General features: G+C 51.9%; 6 protein-coding genes across 6 annotated transcripts; 4 read left to right on the top strand and 2 right to left on the bottom strand.

The window, feature by feature from the left end:
- Positions 1 to 205: 205 nt before the first annotated feature.
- On the top strand, positions 206 to 785 carry AUEXF2481DRAFT_47053 (uncharacterized protein; the record flags this gene model as incomplete). The annotated part of the gene is made up of 2 exons (XM_013488114.1): positions 206 to 230; positions 400 to 785. 2 exons carry the CDS (start codon positions 206 to 208, stop codon positions 783 to 785), a joined length of 411 nt encoding a protein of 136 aa, XP_013343568.1.
- A 656-nt stretch (positions 786 to 1441) lies between these two features.
- AUEXF2481DRAFT_226471 (uncharacterized protein) lies at positions 1442 to 2645 on the top strand. Its single transcript, XM_013488187.1, has 2 exons — positions 1442 to 1505; positions 1621 to 2645. Exon 2 carries the CDS (start codon positions 1800 to 1802, stop codon positions 2568 to 2570), a length of 771 nt encoding a protein of 256 aa, XP_013343641.1. The 5' UTR covers positions 1442 to 1505; positions 1621 to 1799; the 3' UTR covers positions 2571 to 2645.
- AUEXF2481DRAFT_226826 (uncharacterized protein) lies at positions 2646 to 3492 on the bottom strand. The gene has a single exon (XM_013488186.1). It carries the CDS (start codon positions 3162 to 3164, stop codon positions 2721 to 2723), a length of 444 nt encoding a protein of 147 aa, XP_013343640.1. The 5' UTR covers positions 3165 to 3492; the 3' UTR covers positions 2646 to 2720.
- AUEXF2481DRAFT_29651 (uncharacterized protein) lies at positions 3352 to 4681 on the top strand (the record flags this gene model as incomplete). The annotated part of the gene is made up of 2 exons (XM_013487978.1): positions 3352 to 3616; positions 3675 to 4681. 2 exons carry the CDS (start codon positions 3352 to 3354, stop codon positions 4679 to 4681), a joined length of 1272 nt encoding a protein of 423 aa, XP_013343432.1.
- A 2049-nt stretch (positions 4682 to 6730) lies between these two features.
- AUEXF2481DRAFT_225247 (uncharacterized protein) lies at positions 6731 to 8011 on the top strand. The gene is made up of 3 exons (XM_013488185.1): positions 6731 to 7093; positions 7151 to 7851; positions 7908 to 8011. Coding segments are annotated over exons 1-2 (675 nt in total). The 5' UTR covers positions 6731 to 7091; the 3' UTR covers positions 7824 to 7851; positions 7908 to 8011.
- A 410-nt stretch (positions 8012 to 8421) lies between these two features.
- Positions 8422 to 15178, bottom strand: AUEXF2481DRAFT_5174 (uncharacterized protein; the record flags this gene model as incomplete). The annotated part of the gene is made up of 2 exons (XM_013487917.1): positions 8422 to 15049; positions 15123 to 15178. 2 exons carry the CDS (start codon positions 15176 to 15178, stop codon positions 8422 to 8424), a joined length of 6684 nt encoding a protein of 2227 aa, XP_013343371.1.
- Between the last annotated feature and the right edge of the window lie 410 nt (positions 15179 to 15588).

Raw genomic sequence — 15588 nt, 5'->3', positions numbered from 1 at the left:
ATCTGAGACGCCCAAACAGCGAAGCCCCAAGTGAAGGCAACTGTGATCTTTCTGGCTTTGATTTTCCAACCCGCACCTGACGCCCCCCAACGCCTATATATTCCTTTCCCCCGCCCACCACTACCACTCCTCTCTCATCATCCAACAACCATCTCTTCTATCCACAACAACAACATCTTCTCATCACAACAACAAGTCATCTACAATGGCTCGTACCAAGCAAACTGCCCGTAAGTAATCACTCATACATCACCCTTCATCATCATCGCCGCCGCCGCCTGCGCGTCGCTCTCGCTGCCCGGGCGCGTTTCGACGCGTCTTTGGCTTTGGCGCCGCCGCAGCATCCATCAACAACCATCACTTCATCCATCAACAACAGTCGCTTACGTTCATTCACAGGCAAGTCCACTGGTGGCAAGGCCCCTCGCAAGCAGCTCGCCTCCAAGGCTGCTCGCAAGTCCGCCCCCTCAACCGGTGGTGTCAAGAAGCCTCACCGCTACAAGCCCGGTACCGTCGCTCTCCGTGAGATCCGTCGCTACCAGAAGTCGACCGAGCTCCTCATCCGCAAGCTGCCCTTCCAGCGTCTTGTTCGTGAGATCGCTCAGGACTTCAAGTCGGACCTCCGCTTCCAGTCCTCCGCCATCGGCGCTCTTCAGGAGTCCGTTGAGGCTTACCTCGTCTCCCTCTTCGAGGACACCAACCTCTGCGCCATCCACGCCAAGCGTGTCACCATCCAGAGCAAGGACATCCAGCTCGCCCGCCGCCTCCGTGGTGAGCGCTCTTAAGCGCTTCCATCATGACGACTTCTGATGCTCTCCCACTCATCAGCATCATATACCATCAACGAGAAGCTTGAGGATGGATGATTCGGGAGACATCGATGGGATGGCTGGCGTTTGTTTTCTGACTTTCTTCTACTGAGTTTTCAATTTTATCAAGCAAGGGAATGACATGGGATTCGGGGTTTCTACTATCATGGGGTGCACGAAAGCGTGCACAGATTCAGAGAGCATTGAATGTAACATAATGAAATGCAAGCACAAAAGACCGGGCCCGGGTACTTTTGCTATCAACTTTACAACATCTTCCACATTCTGTCTCTTCTCTTGTGACATGCCTTTGCTTGTACAAGGAGCTCCTCCATTCTCTACAAAATGTTCTTACTACTGTTTCCGACTTTCCGGCTTCTTAGCTTGAAGGTCGTGATATCTTCAAGCATCTCCTGACTGTATCACCTTGTGCCTAGAGTTGCCTGGAGGCACAGACATGTTGACAATGATGGTGTCTCTGCTTGGGAGTGCTTGCCTCACGCTCTCTCCCCGTGATGCAGCTCTACTAATAAAGGACACTGTGCCTTTCGACAGATAAAACAACAGTCTGAATACAGGAAGCGAGTGTGAGATCGTTGTCACAGCCCTGTAGACGCGTGTCGAACAAGTTGTTCGTAGCGTACACGCGTTCCGGTTGTAAAGCACGGTATGTCACGCAACAGCTGATGGTCTGATGTAAGTACTTTCGCATCATATTTTCTGATCACCAATTCTACTCTTCTGGACAAACCAAGCACTGTGTGCTATACACTTCTCCCATTCCGTCTACGCGACCTCAAGATATTTGTAGGTCGATACCACCTCTAATCACCCACATGATCGCGGTCGCACGCCATAGCGGCTCCGAAGAATGACGGCTCCGAAGCATGGTGGTCCCGAAGCCGAGTACCGAGCTCGCTCAACAATGTTGCTCCCTTTCTCGTTCTCGTGTCAAGACGGCGCAATGTCTACTAAGAAGAAACAACCAAGATGAACGCCTACTCTTTTGCACTTGCTGGACGAAGCAATAGACTGCTCTTGCGACTGCGATTGAGCGGCCAGCGACGACTTAATTCGACAAAGCCTCAAGACAAAGCCCAGGATGTGCCCAAAGCAACAACGATCCCAGGACCAGGCATGACCTGGATTGAACCCTTGAAAGAGCCGTTCCGGGCCTATGGTCGCATGCAATATCGCTCGCCATACATCACACAACTATCGACGACATTGATCATCTACTTCTTGGGTGACTTGTCAGCCCAGAAGGTCTCCAGCGATGAACCCTACGACCCTTCCCGTGGTCTACGAGCACTTGTGATCGGTGGCATATCGTCGATACCGAACTACAAGTGGTTCATGTTCCTGGGCAACCACTTCAACTACAAGTCACATGCGGTTTCCATTGCGACCAAGATTGTCGTCAACCAGACCTTCTTCACACCATGCTTCAACACATATTTCTTCGGCATGCAGAGTCTACTATCAGGGCAGTCGCTCGCACAGACAAAGCAAAGAGTTATGGACACGGTGCCTGTGAGTTGGAGAAACAGTTGGAAGTTGTGGCCAGCAGTCACGGCGTTCAGTTTTACATTTGTGGCGCCGCAGTACAGAAGTGTGTTTGCGGGAGTCATTGCTATTGGATGGCAGACCTACTTGAGTTGGTTGAACATGAAGGCGCAGAAAGAGGAGGATGAGAGGGCAGCGACTTCGGCGGCCGCGGCTCCTGTGACTGCTCCATCAACGGCAGTTCCTGCTGTATGAGCGTGCGGAGCAGTCTGAGAATAACACGAAAATACACCTGAACCGCCCTGTTCGGCCTGCTTCAGCTGCTGCCAGAACCCGGCTGAGAAGCAGTTGCAGTTCTGAGATCTGCTCCGAGTCGAGAACACTCTTCGGCCGAAAGCAAGAGGATTAGAGGTAGAGAAGACATAGTCTGTCGGGGTCATGCTCTAAGATGATACCCGCCTTCTTCCAAGATAGCCCACAGATGCAGCGAGAGAACAAGGTCGGAGCTGTGTCAATCAGGAAGTCGTCCAGACGGACCCCCTCATGGATGTAGTGGAAGAAACAAGTCCTTTCGCTATGATGCAAATGACTTGGCTCAGTTGAAACATGTTCACAGAGCGCAATTGGGAGAGGAGTGTCAGAGAAACGGCCATGACTTAGAGACGACCAGTACCTTAGATATACACGAGGCAACAGTACGCTGTTCATGTACATCAAGAGAGCACAAATGTGAAGAATGTCGAAAAGAAGAAACCGATTTTCAAAGATGTTTAACGAGAGATGGTGAAAGTGATCGGAGAATGCTGGAGCAACTCCGCAGGCTTGGCACAGATCAAGCAGTGATGGCATCGACAAGCAGCTGGCTGCGAGCTAAGGTATCCGCGCCTGAGCCATCTCAATCAACCAAACATCCTCTCCATCGCCGCATTCCCTCTACGCTGTACGACTTCTCTATCTCGCGCATCGCTCCGCCTATAGCCATCTCACTCGGCCTCCTCTCGTCAACTTGACCGACACCCTCTCGCCTCACACCGTCATGGCGCAACAAGACAACGCCGCCCGCATCGCCGAAGCAAAGAAGCAGGCAAAGGAACACCCACACAAGGCCGAAGAGACCTACAAGAGCATCCTCGAGCAAGGCCCCGGCAAGTCAGATGCCGGTGCTCGCGATTATGAGAATGCCTTGATGGGTCTCGGTGAGCTGTACCGTGATCAGCGCCGTACGAACGACTTGGCCGAACTTGTCCAAAACGTCAAGACGGTTCTCTCATCACTGGCAAAGGCAAAGACGGCAAAGCTGGGTGTGTATCGCCTGGGATTCCTGCCTCTCATCTCTCAACTGACCTTGTTGTGTCACAGTGCGCCAGCTGCTTGACCTCTTCACACCCATCCCCGACACGCTCGAAACACAGATCTCCGTCACAAAGTCATGTATCGAGTGGGCTGTTCAAGAGCGCCGTGGCTTCCTCCGTCAGAACCTCGAGACACGGTTGGTCTCGCTGTACATGCAGAAGCAGAGCTACTACGAATCCCTCACCCTCATCAACCGCCTGCTCAAGGAGTTGAAGCGTCTCGACGACAAGCTGGTCCTGGTCGAAGTCCAACTCCTCGAATCAAGAGTCTACCACGCCCTCGGCAATGTCCCCAAGGGCCGCGCCGCCCTCACCTCTGCCCGCACATCTGCCGCCTCGGTCTACTGTCCGCCTCTGTTGCAAGCCAACCTCGATATGCAGAGTGGTATGCTGCACGCTGAGGACGGCGACTTCAACACCGCCTTCTCATACTTCATCGAAGCTCTTGATGGCTACCACGCCCAGGACGAGTCCGAGAAGGCCACTGCCGGTCTGATGTACATGCTCTTGTGCAAGATCATGATCAACGCCAGCGACGACGTCAACAACCTCATGCAATCAAAGCATGCCCTCAAGTATGGTGGCAAGGGCTTGGACGCCATGAAGCAGGTCGCAAAAGCCCACAACGACCGTTCCCTCGAAGAATACGAGACCGCCCTCGCCGACTACCGCCACGAACTCGCTTCCGATCGCTTCATCGCTACCCACCTCCGCCGCCTCTACGACAACATGCTCGAGCAAAACCTCATCAAGGTCATTGAGCCCTTCAGCCGTGTTGAGATTGCCCACATTGCCAAGATGGTTGGTTTGGACGTCCACCATGTCGAGCACAAGCTGAGTCAGATGATCTTGGATCGCGTCATTATTGGTGTTCTCGACCAAGGGCAAGGTTGCCTTGAAATCTTCGACGAGCCTGAGCGTGATGCTCAATACGATGCCGCTTTGAACACAATCGATAAGCTGAGCAATGTTGTTGATGTGCTTTACACCAACCAGGCCAGTCTTTTAGAGTAAGATAGGACTCTGATGCTGCATCCATGGCGAGTGGAGTTTCTTTATGGCAAAGGGAAGAGGATGGGCAATGTACTCATAGACAGATGACCAATGTGGGAGCAAAGCATGAAAGAAGCGAAAGCAACATTTCGAACTCTTAATGAAAAATTACATCTCAAACTCTGCTCTGTATCTTGCCATCTTATATAAATTCATGGAGGACAAGGTTGTTGTCGCTCCTTCTCAACGCATGCGAAACATGGCTTTTTCGACAGGGTGACCCTGTGGGCAAATGTCGAAACACTCGAATGCTCGATATATCGACCACCACAAGATATTATACGTATTCTAGTAAGTTTAACATGATTTCTAATATCTAATATATAAACTTGAAGAGTTTAGGACGATCAAGATGTCGATTGGGAGAGAAAACGCCATCTTTTCTAAAATCCCATGTCGAATTTTGGGAAATGGGTATGTACTGCATCTTCTCCCACCATATCTTTCCAACTCGAGCTGTGAAAGTGTATTGTTATTCTGAGTCATACGGCGAAGTGCTTTTGAGAGAGGAATCGGGTTTTTCTTTCACTTGCGAGATCTGATTTCGAAATTGTGACATTTAATTATGCATTTTGATAAGCACAACTATGCATACTTTTGGGAGAGATGGAATTGTACAAAGTCTTGTGCGAATGCATAAGGGTCGTGAAAATAGCATACATCAACGCGTCGCGTAGAGAAAGTCGCGTCCTTGCAGTTCGTCATCCTGACACTTCGTTCTCAGTAGTGCCTTTATGAGCCTCTTCCTCTCTACTTGTCTCTTTGTGTCTTGGGTCAAGTTCTGTGACGTTAGTATTTGTGGTCGGGATCATGGCGAACGCGTTCAAAGCTGCAAGACCACGCCCTGGTGCTGGTCAGAATGCACAATGATTTCTCACGATACCGTCCACCGCAGCAGAAACCTGGTTCGTCACCTTTCCTCTTCTTTCGTGATAGCCTAAAAGTAACAAGGAGCTGTAAAAAGACACAATCATTTTCGCGCCGACGTGACACGGTCTCGAGCTAACTCTTCCACAACAACTCCAACAATCAGAAAAAGATTGTGCATTTCTACAGCCCCCCTTCGTATATCCGGTTACTGGTACCGAAGGATGTTCCCGGGTGGCTTGCACTTTTCTATCATATCTACTCTCCTCCGTGGTAGACAAGAGTAATTAATAGCTGTCGAAAGGCATAGTCGTTCTGTAAGGCAGATCAGTCTTTGTGAAGGCCTGACAAGCTAAATGCTCTTGATGGGTATTGCTCCTTCTCTAGAACAGACTCTGCCTCGATACAGTGACACGAGAGACGTAACGTAGCATACAGGTGTAGTTGAAAGTCGATGGGGTGTCAGCTACCCGATTGAGGAGATATTACTGGACCTGCCACTGGCCGTATGGGGCACATGTACTCACAGAGGAAGAGTGCAGGCTCCTCATCCAAGCTACTACCTGGAAATGATGGTGCCTCTACACGGGATGTCTTCACAGGATGTCTTCACAGGATGTCTTCACAGGATGTTTTCACAGGATCTCTTGATTGACATCCATATCCAGGAGGCTGTGACAGATCAACTTCAAGGGTGGCTACTCAGGGCCCAGACATGTCGACATGTTCGTGGGTACCACATCAGCAACAAGGTCTATGGCATACCGGACCATTCTGGCTGATATGGGACAAAGAGATGTCGTCGTCTGCTAGGTACCCTGCACACAAGCTCACCGCTTCTCACAGTTCTCGGTACCCGTAGCTAGCGATAGCCCTCGACATATAGGTTCTGGTCGTTCGGATCGAATCCCTCGCTCAGGATGGTCAGCAGCGGTCTTCGAGACCAAGCCGAATCGTTTTCTCGTAACGGCAGTCCGATCGGCGACAGGAGCTTGGAATAACCTCATCCCAACCTCACGGAGTTGGACCCGAGCTTGTGTCATCTTCTTGTGGTGACAACCCGGTCATCGAAAGGAGCTCGAGAGAATGCCATCTGCACGAAGGGAAGGGCTGAGCTTGTGTCATCTTTCCATGACGGTAGAGCGATCAACGACGAACGGAGCTGAAGGAGTTCCATCTCTCTCACACGGAGAAGCGCCTGAGGTTGCGTCGTCTAGGTTGTGGCGGCGACATCATTCTCGAAGGATGGATCCTCGAGAGAGTCTCGTCTCTCTCTCACGGAGGCGAGCCAGGGCTTGAGTCGTCTTGTTCGTGACGGCGACATCATCGTCGACGAACAGACCCTCGATCGGTGCCTGATTCGACTCATGGTGAACGCCCCCTGCCTCACCTCTCTTTCTCACAGACGCATTAACTTCTCGACGCGCTGTGATTTTACCACAACCCGCTCTAGACGTTGTCAGCGCTATATACAGCAGTAAATCATCACCATACCTCCCTCAAAATGTAAGAGATCTTCCCCTATCGTCTCCAGAAGACACAATTTGCTAAACCTCTCTTTAGGGCTGACGGAAAGGACGGAACCATGTTCTCCTGGACGAACCAGATCGGATTCAGCCAGCCCCATTCCAAGGTCGCCGAGCTGACTCGCGCCCACCACCCCCTTCTCATCAACATCCAAGGCCTCCCCGGCTCGGGCAAGACCCACCTCCTCCACGAGCTCAAACGTATCCTTCCCGCAAAAGACTACGCCTTCTTCGAAACCTGGAAGATCATCTCCCTTCTCTCGCATGGCCTTGACAACTTCGTGAGCTTCATGCCTCACAACAAGCTCAGAATGCGCAAGGACGCCACCGTCGAGATCGCCAGAGACTGCACGGTTGTGGACAAGGTTGGCATTGCCACTGGCTATCACTACCTCTGGGACGAGATGGGCGAGGGAAGCCAGGATATTGATACCCCTGTCGACACTGATGCTTATGACATGGTGTTGTGGTTACAAGTTCCTGTCGAGGAGCTTGCTGACAGACGTATGAGTGAACCGGGCACCGGACGCAGAGCTCTTCACACCGACGAGCAGAAGAACACGCAGTTTCTTGGAGAGTGGCAGGATGGCGAGCGCGAAAGGCTCCAGAAGATCTGCGGTGAGAACAACGTCCAGTTCGAGTGCATCGACGTGGGTACTACCACCAGCGAAGACGTTGCAGAGCTAGTGCGCAAGAAAAAGGGCATGTGAACAGCATGTGAACAGCAGGTGAAGGAAGGTATGAGAGAGGATCCTCAAGCAAAGACTAGAGCTGAAAACAGTCAATCACAACAGAAGAAGGAGCGACAGAGCTCAAAGCGGCGTCAAACCAAACATGTCGTTTGGCATGCGAAATGAACAATAATCATAAGGAAGGAAGCAAGCATGCGGGTCATCAGCTTCCATCATCATGATCATCATGATCAGCATCATCATGTCAACACATCACGAAGTCATCCGAAGGTTACAAGACAGAATAGAGTGAAGAAGAAGAATCGGATTCGCATAATCAACAGTCGTCTAATCGTTACATGAATAGTGAAAAAGAACTAAAACCTGGCCCTGTGATCCAGAAGAATCTCATCAATCACAAAAAAACAAAAGTGCCTCTATGGCCAGGTATCCTTTCAGAAGCAGAACAAGGAGAAAAATTCAAGACCCAATGCGCCCTTTGCCACCTCGTCATACCATCATTAAAATGCGCTTGCTTCCAGAAAAAGAATTAGAAAGACCAAGGAAAAGTAAAGGAAAAGAAACATCTCATCACAGTTTGAGATGGTCAAGATGCACATTTCGCACAACTTTTGTTTCAAGCAGCCCTGTCTTCGTGTACAGTTGTGGGAACGACGGCACCAGCGAAGTAGTCAACATTGCCTTGAAGAGCCGCGGTGGGAAGGTCAGAGCCAATGCCAGAGTCGCTGGGAGGTGCGTAGTGTACGATGTCCTTGCCAATAGTAGCCTCAACGGGCACAGCTGGAGTCTCGAGGCCAACGTGATACTCGCTCTCAAGATCACTGTCATCCTCTTCCTCGTGGATGATTGAGCGATCCATAGTGCTGCGGATGGTGCTGCCAATACTGGTACGACGGTCAATGTCGCTGCCAGTCATGTAGCTACCAGTCTCGTAGGTGCCGAGCGTGCCCAAGCTAGTACGACGACCATCGTCAGTAATGCCAGAGTTTGACTCAGTCCAAGCGCTCTGACTTCCAGCGTAGCTAATGCTGCGTCTACTGCTGTTGTAGTACGAAGAGTCAAGACTGTCGCGGCTGACGGGGCGAGAGTCGTAGTCACGGCTCTGAGGGCGGTATTCAGAGTCTCTACTCACAGGACGAGATCCACCGTAGTTGCTATCAATCTCAGTCACCTCTTCAATGTCGTTCTCCTTGTCAGCTGCAGCACGTGCGGTGCCCCAAGAAATCTTGCGAAGCTTGTTATGCTTGAGAGACTGACTGCGATTGATAGAGCCTTGTGCCGAAACCAGGCTCGGTGCAGCAGCAGCATATGTAGCAGGTCCGCCAGTCGGGAGATTGCGGCTGATCTGACTGAGTGACATTATGCGGCGTTCACCAGTGTTAGGAGTAGTGCCAGTCTTCTTGGGCATACCGCGAGTCTTCATAGCGAGAGCGTGACTCTGCAGAAGGCTAGGAGTGGTAGGAGCCGGAAGGTTTGTCGTTGAAGCATCGCTAGGCAGACGCAGATCACGCAGGGGCTTCTTCTTGGGCGACATCTTAGGTGTCTTTTGTGTAAGAAGCATGGCACGAGAGTGATCGATCAAACCTTCGAGAATGCGACGTTCCAGAGCATCGGCCTTCTCATCCATGATGTGCAATTCTTCACGTCTAATCTCCAGAGCGGTATGAAGAGAAGAGACATCACTGTTCAGACGAGCCTTCTGCGCAGCGAGAGCATCCTTCTCAGCACGAAGAGCCTCGACGATAGCCTGAAGGCTTTCCTTCTCCTCATTGAGAGAAGAAATGTCGGTCTCGATGTTGTCCTTCTGCACTTGGCGACGTTCAAGGAGTAGGGCAAGCTCTTCTGCCTCACGTTCCTTGCTCTCCTGACCTTCGGTAATCTGCTTTTGCTGGATAGCAACGAATGCAGATACTTCGGCAGCAGTAGCCTTGACTTGAGCGTGGATCTCATCAAGACGTTCCAACTGAGCGGTGGCTGCTCCGGCTTCACCAGCAAGGTTGACAAGAGTGTCAAGCTTCTCGTGAACTGCGGTGTCACCAACGAGCTTATCGAGCTTCTCATGAATAGCAGTGTCATCATACTTCTCTGCCGGCTCAGCAAGCGCAGGAAGCAAGGCAGGAAGAGCCCCTTTAAGCTCCTCTGTCTGCGCGCTGAGGTTCTCGGAGAAGTGTTTCTTGAGGTTCTCAGCGAAGAGACCTTCAATGTGAGTTTTCGACTCCTCGGTAACGGTACGAATAGTGTCATGAACTGTCTTGGCTTGTTCTTCAGCAGTGGCAGCAAGTTGTTGCGAGTACTCATAGTGAGCACCGACCAGAGCGTGGAGCTCCTTGAGCGACATGGAGAATTGAGGGTTGTACTCGGTGACCTCTCCTTGGAGAAGAGCAATGGCCTCCACGACCCTGACAACATCCTCACGAGTGGTCTGATGTTCGGTCTTCATGCCGTCATTGTGCTCGTCCATCTTGAGCATAGCGCCTTCGACTTTCTCGAACACAGTCTTGGAGTCCTCGGAAATCTTCTCGGTCGCCTCGTTGAAGGAAGGAATGAATGCGGTCAAAGACGTGCCCAATGTGTCGATAGAGAGCTTCAACTCATCAGTCATCTCCTTGGTGCTGTTCAGTATCTCCTTCTGCTGTTCAACCTGCTCTTCCATAGACTTTGCATTGTCGTGCGCAGCGGCTTGGGCGTCATCGTACTTGCTCATGAGACCGTCGAAGCAAGAGTCGACCTTCTCGGTCACAGCAGCCACAATGGCATCCTTGTGCTCGGCGTGCTTCTCAAGCAAAGTGGAGCTATTCTGCTCATGGTCGATCTTGATGCCGCCCAGAGATTCATGCGAGCGCTCAAACTCGTTCTTGACAGTCTCCAAGATTTCCTTGATGTCGGCTCCAATGCCTTCGTCACCAGCAACCTTTTCATCAATCGACTTGATAGCCTCTTCGATATCAGCCATACCGGGTGTGCCTTCTTCGACCTTGGCAAGTATCTCAGCCTTGATTTCCTCCAAGAAAGCCTTGACACCAGAGATAGCCTCGGTCATCTCCTCAGCCTCCTTTCTGCGGTCGTCGAAAGCCTTGGCAGTGATGGCGATATCATTCTCGTAACCTTCTCTGACCTTGTCATGGCTCTCACGGAAGTCATTGATGAGGCCAGTGATTTGTTCAACGTCGGCCTTGGATGGGAGTGCATCAGGATCGGGTAGGTTGAGCTCTGAGATCTTCTCCTTGATCTCAGTACAGAGCATGCCAAGAGCGTCCAAGTCTGCCTTGTTCAAACGAGAAGCTGTGTCTTCCTCTTCGCCTTGCTCCGGTGCCCTGGACTTAGAATCCTCAAAAGCAATGGCGAGGTCCTTGAGGAGAACTTCCACGACAGTTACGTCCTCCTTGGTAGCAAGACCATCAATGGCTTCCTTGGCGCTACGGACTACTGCCTCGACATCGTCCAGCTGTTCTCTACTGGCAATAGATGCAGGGAGTTCTTCAAGATGTGCCTTGGTATTGCGTAGCAAGGTCTCGATGGCGTCGGTGTCTTCCTTGGTGACAGCGTTATCAAGCTCAGTATTTCCTTTCTTAGCCATAATTGAGAGGGCATCTTGGATCTGTCGAAGAGTCTCTTCCATACCGAAAAGATCTTCCTTCAATACGGTACCCTCAGCAGGAGCAGCCGAGGAGGTAGGCATATCGCCGATGCTTGCAGCAAGGCCTTCAACCTTGATATGAAGTTGTGCGAACAGAGCCTCCATTCTCTCCTTGAGACTGACAGAAGGAGCAGCCTTGTCGTCTTCCCTGAGTTCGCGTGATCCATCCTCACCGGGTGCGTCGGCAAGAATTAGTTCACTACCAAGAGATGTTGATGGACGGTCGCCACCAGTAAGCTTCTCCATATCAGCGCGAAGGCTAGCAACGCCCTCCTTCAGCGTCTCCAGAATCTCGTAATTGACAGTCATATCGACAGGCTTGTCCATGATCTTGGACACGTCTGAGCGCATGTTGTCAAGGCCCTCATTGAGAGTGTCCATGAGCTCGTTGTTGAGATTTCTGTGCACCTCGGGGTTGTCGATCTTCTTCTCAAGAGACGACTGGAGATCATCCAGACCAAGTCTGACAGCGTCAAGAACTTCTTCCGTATCGGCGCGAGAGCCACCAGTACCCAGAGAGTGACGAATTTGTTGGAACTCACCTTGGATGGCCTCCAAGAGAGCTGTGTTGACACCTGAGCCTGAGCTGGCAGCAGCGATTTCGTCGAGACGAGTTCTTATCTCATCAAGGGGTGCCTGAGTAGCTTCCTCATCGTTGTTGTTGTTGTCGCCACTACTGAGAACAAGGCCCTTGGTGGTAGATTCGCGGAAATTCTCCAGCTGCTCCTTGAGCGCGGCCAGAGTCACAGCGTGAGCTTCACCCTGCTCAGAGCTGATCTGTATACGGATGGTGTCGACGGCCTCGCGAATAGTCTCAATCATCTCGTCGCGCTCAGCGGCGGCGCAGGACTTCAGGAGAGTGCTAGCGATTGTCTCGCGAAGATGAGCCAGCTCATCCTTCATAGACAGCAAGAGCTCATTGTCAGAAGTACCATCCTCGCGGTGGCCGATCTTGCCATGAAGGGCATCGAGGCTCTCCTGGAGTGATTCAATAACCTCAGCCTTGTGTGTATTAGAGCCGGCGATGACAGCGTCACGAAGGGCTTCAAACTCAGCCTTCATGGCTTCCAAGACTTCCTCGTTAGTCTCATCGAGAAGATCACGGCTAGCGGTCTGGTTCTTGAGCTCTAAGAATCCAGCTTCGAGAGCAACGAGGATTTCAGAAGTGCTTGAAGGACGACCTTCGTCGCCTTCACGAGTTCCAAGACCGCTGACAGCCTCATGAAGATGCTCAAATTCAGCCTTGATGTAGTCAATCATCTCGTTACGGCCATTGGAAGGTCCTTCGGCGCAATAGCCTTGAACATCACCGCGAAGTTGCTCCAGACCACTCTTGACGACGTCGACAATCTCATCCTTGCCTGTCACATCCTGAGCGCGGTCAACATATGATTCGACTTCGTGGCGCAAGGATTCGAGGCCATCCTTAAGGGCGTCCAAAACTTGCTCAGTGTCGTGGCCATTGGCAGCGGAGTACTGCTTGAATTCAACTTTCATCTCCTCGATGAGATTGCGAAGTTGGCCCAAAACTTGTTCACCAAAGCTGCCAAATGGAAGAGTTGAGCCATCGAGACTGGCCTTCACAGCCTCGAAAAGATCGTCTCTGCTGATGTCAAATTCACGAGGAGCGTGAGGCCCATGGTTCTCAAGACCCTCCTTGACAGCTCCGAGAACAATGGCATGAGTGGCGGCATCATCTGGACCAGCAGATTTGAGCTCTTCGATAGATTGGCGGATAGACGCAAGCAGATCTTCCTTGAAAGAAGCTATCTCATCAGTGGGTCTGGGAGGGTTGAACTCTTGAAGAGCACGCTGCATGGCTGATTCAACTTCCTCAATGTTGGCACCGGGTGATGCGGAGGGTTCCTTGTTGGCTTGGTAGTCGTGTAAACCTTCCTTCAAGACGGAGAGAATCTCGTCGCGTTCGAGACCGAATTGTTGAAGCTCTATCTCTGGTCTGAACTCTTCGATGGCATCCTTAACTGCTTCGAGAATGCTTGCTCTATCAAGCCCGTCTGATTGAGGCTGTGTCTGAACAAGAGCAGAACTGTGCTCTGTGATGGCACTCTTGACAATGTCGTACATGTCCTTGCTCTTGTTCTCGTCCTGGTGATTGGACATGATGAGTTGTTGCGAGTTTTGCTGGATGATGTGTTCCATATGCTCTCTGAGTTGGGAGAGACCTTGGTTGACAATCTCCTCGACGTCGGTCTTGATCTGCGAGCCATCTTCGGCGACTCTAGAAGTAGAGTTGGCCTGATCAAGTTGGCGACCGAGCTCGCGACCCATGCCTAGAACCTCGCCACGAAGGTTCTGAAGAAGTGCCTTGATCTCGTTGCTCAAGCCACCGCTTTGAGAGGTGCTGTCCTTGATCTTATGGAGCAGTCTCAGAATGTCGGCGCTCATGGCATCAATGGCCTTTGACTTCTGTTCATCGTCCTGAGAGTCCATGGAATGACGGACAAGAGCATGACTACCGGACTTTTCCTTGATGAAGTCCGAGAGCTCGGCGACCTTTTGAGCGGTCTCGATAGCCTGGACGTTATCCCTGCTGTGCTTGTCGAGCAATTCAGACAAAGTCGATAGAAGGCGATCTTGGCCATCCTTGGTGACCATCTCGCGGATGATCTTCTCCAGCATGGCCACACTGGCGGCACCGTCCACGGAAAAAGGGTTGGGACTGCCAGGGTCGAGGAAGCTGCCATGACTGTTTGAGCGAGGAAGCGAGCCAAAGGGTCTTGCTCCAGCAGTTGGTGAGGTGATGCTTTTGTTCTCGAGAAGACCAAGACCGAATGCGGATGATCTACCACCAAAGACGGAGCCAGCGTCAGAAGCCGTCACATTGGAAAGGAGGTCACGCAAGTTTCTGCGGATCTCTTCGTCACGACTGTCAGCAGCCTGTTTCAAGCCGATCAGGTCGGCGGCATTGTCCTTGCTACGGCGGTTGAGCTGGGCCATGTCCTTTTGCATGCCTGACGTTATGTTCGTGATGTTCGTAAGCTGGGCCATCATTTCGTTCAATGTCTTGGGCTCGCGAGAAGGAGAAGAGTTCGTGATGTCGTGTAGAGAAGAGTCGGGATCGCGGGCGGTCATGGTCTGTAGAGCGAGCATGGTGGCCGATGGAGGAGTGTTCTCGCCGAGTATGGCTCTGGGACGAGAGGCAGGACGGAGGTTAGGAGCGTCCCTGAGAGCGTATCTGTCTGCAGGCGTGGGTGTGGAGTGGTCCTGAGGAGGGCTTGAGAAGTAGTCGGCATCGGCAGGACGAGTGGGCGAGCCTTGGGAAGTGGCAGTGGATCTCGAGGTGGGCCTCTCGGGAGAACCGTTGCGCATACCATCAATGAAAGAGCGAAGGTCGCGAACACTTCCTGTTTGCAGGGACTGTAGGCGGCGGTGATGAGCTCCCTTGATGAGTGACTTGTCGGGTGAAGTGGCAGGCGACGGGTTTGTCGTGTAGACGCTGGCGGGCATGTTCTCGCGAGCGCGCTCCGTCAGCCTCTGTGCCGTGGCCTGGATGTTAGCCGAAGCATTTGAACGTGTGGCCAGACCAGGTGAGCCAGGTGGAATAGGCAATGGCGGAGGGGCTCTGTCTGGGTCTGAGCTGTCCCACCTAAGTTTGGAAAGATGACGAGTCAGTCGCATGGTCGCATGTTGGGTGGTCAAGGCTGCATTATGAAACTTACATGGGCACCGACTGGCGACCAGAGTCAATAGACTCGCGATCACTGTAGTTGGGCATGCTGAGGAATGTGAAATTGCTCTGATCTGATGATGATAGGGCAAGGAGAGCGCAAGTGGTCAAGAATGCACGCTAAAGTGGAAAGCGCGTTACAACAGCAATTGCATTGTACGCGGACGGGGTATCTCGAAGGAATTCGTAAAAAGCACACAGGTTCAGGTGTCCGCAAAAAAAGGCGTGCAAAGATGGGAGATTGAGGAGCAAAGACGGTTGGAGAGAACCGTTGGTGATGATTGACAGGGCAGATGTGTAGATAATGTTTAAGCGCTGCGGGCCAGTGTTTACTTTGAACAACATGCTGCACCCTTGTCTGCGTTGCTACGGACTTGTTAAGCCCGAAGCGGGAGTCTAGCCGCTTTGAGCCCGTTCACCGCCGCTTGGCGAGCAGCAGACTGTGGCCAATCAAGGCA

This window comes from Aureobasidium subglaciale (assembly GCF_000721755.1).
Source record: "Aureobasidium subglaciale EXF-2481 unplaced genomic scaffold scaffold_11, whole genome shotgun sequence".
Classification (NCBI taxonomy): Eukaryota; Fungi; Ascomycota; class Dothideomycetes; order Dothideales; family Saccotheciaceae; genus Aureobasidium; species Aureobasidium subglaciale.
The sequence above is the reverse complement of the archived record's forward strand: the minus strand, read 5'-3'. Positions and strand labels throughout refer to the sequence as shown.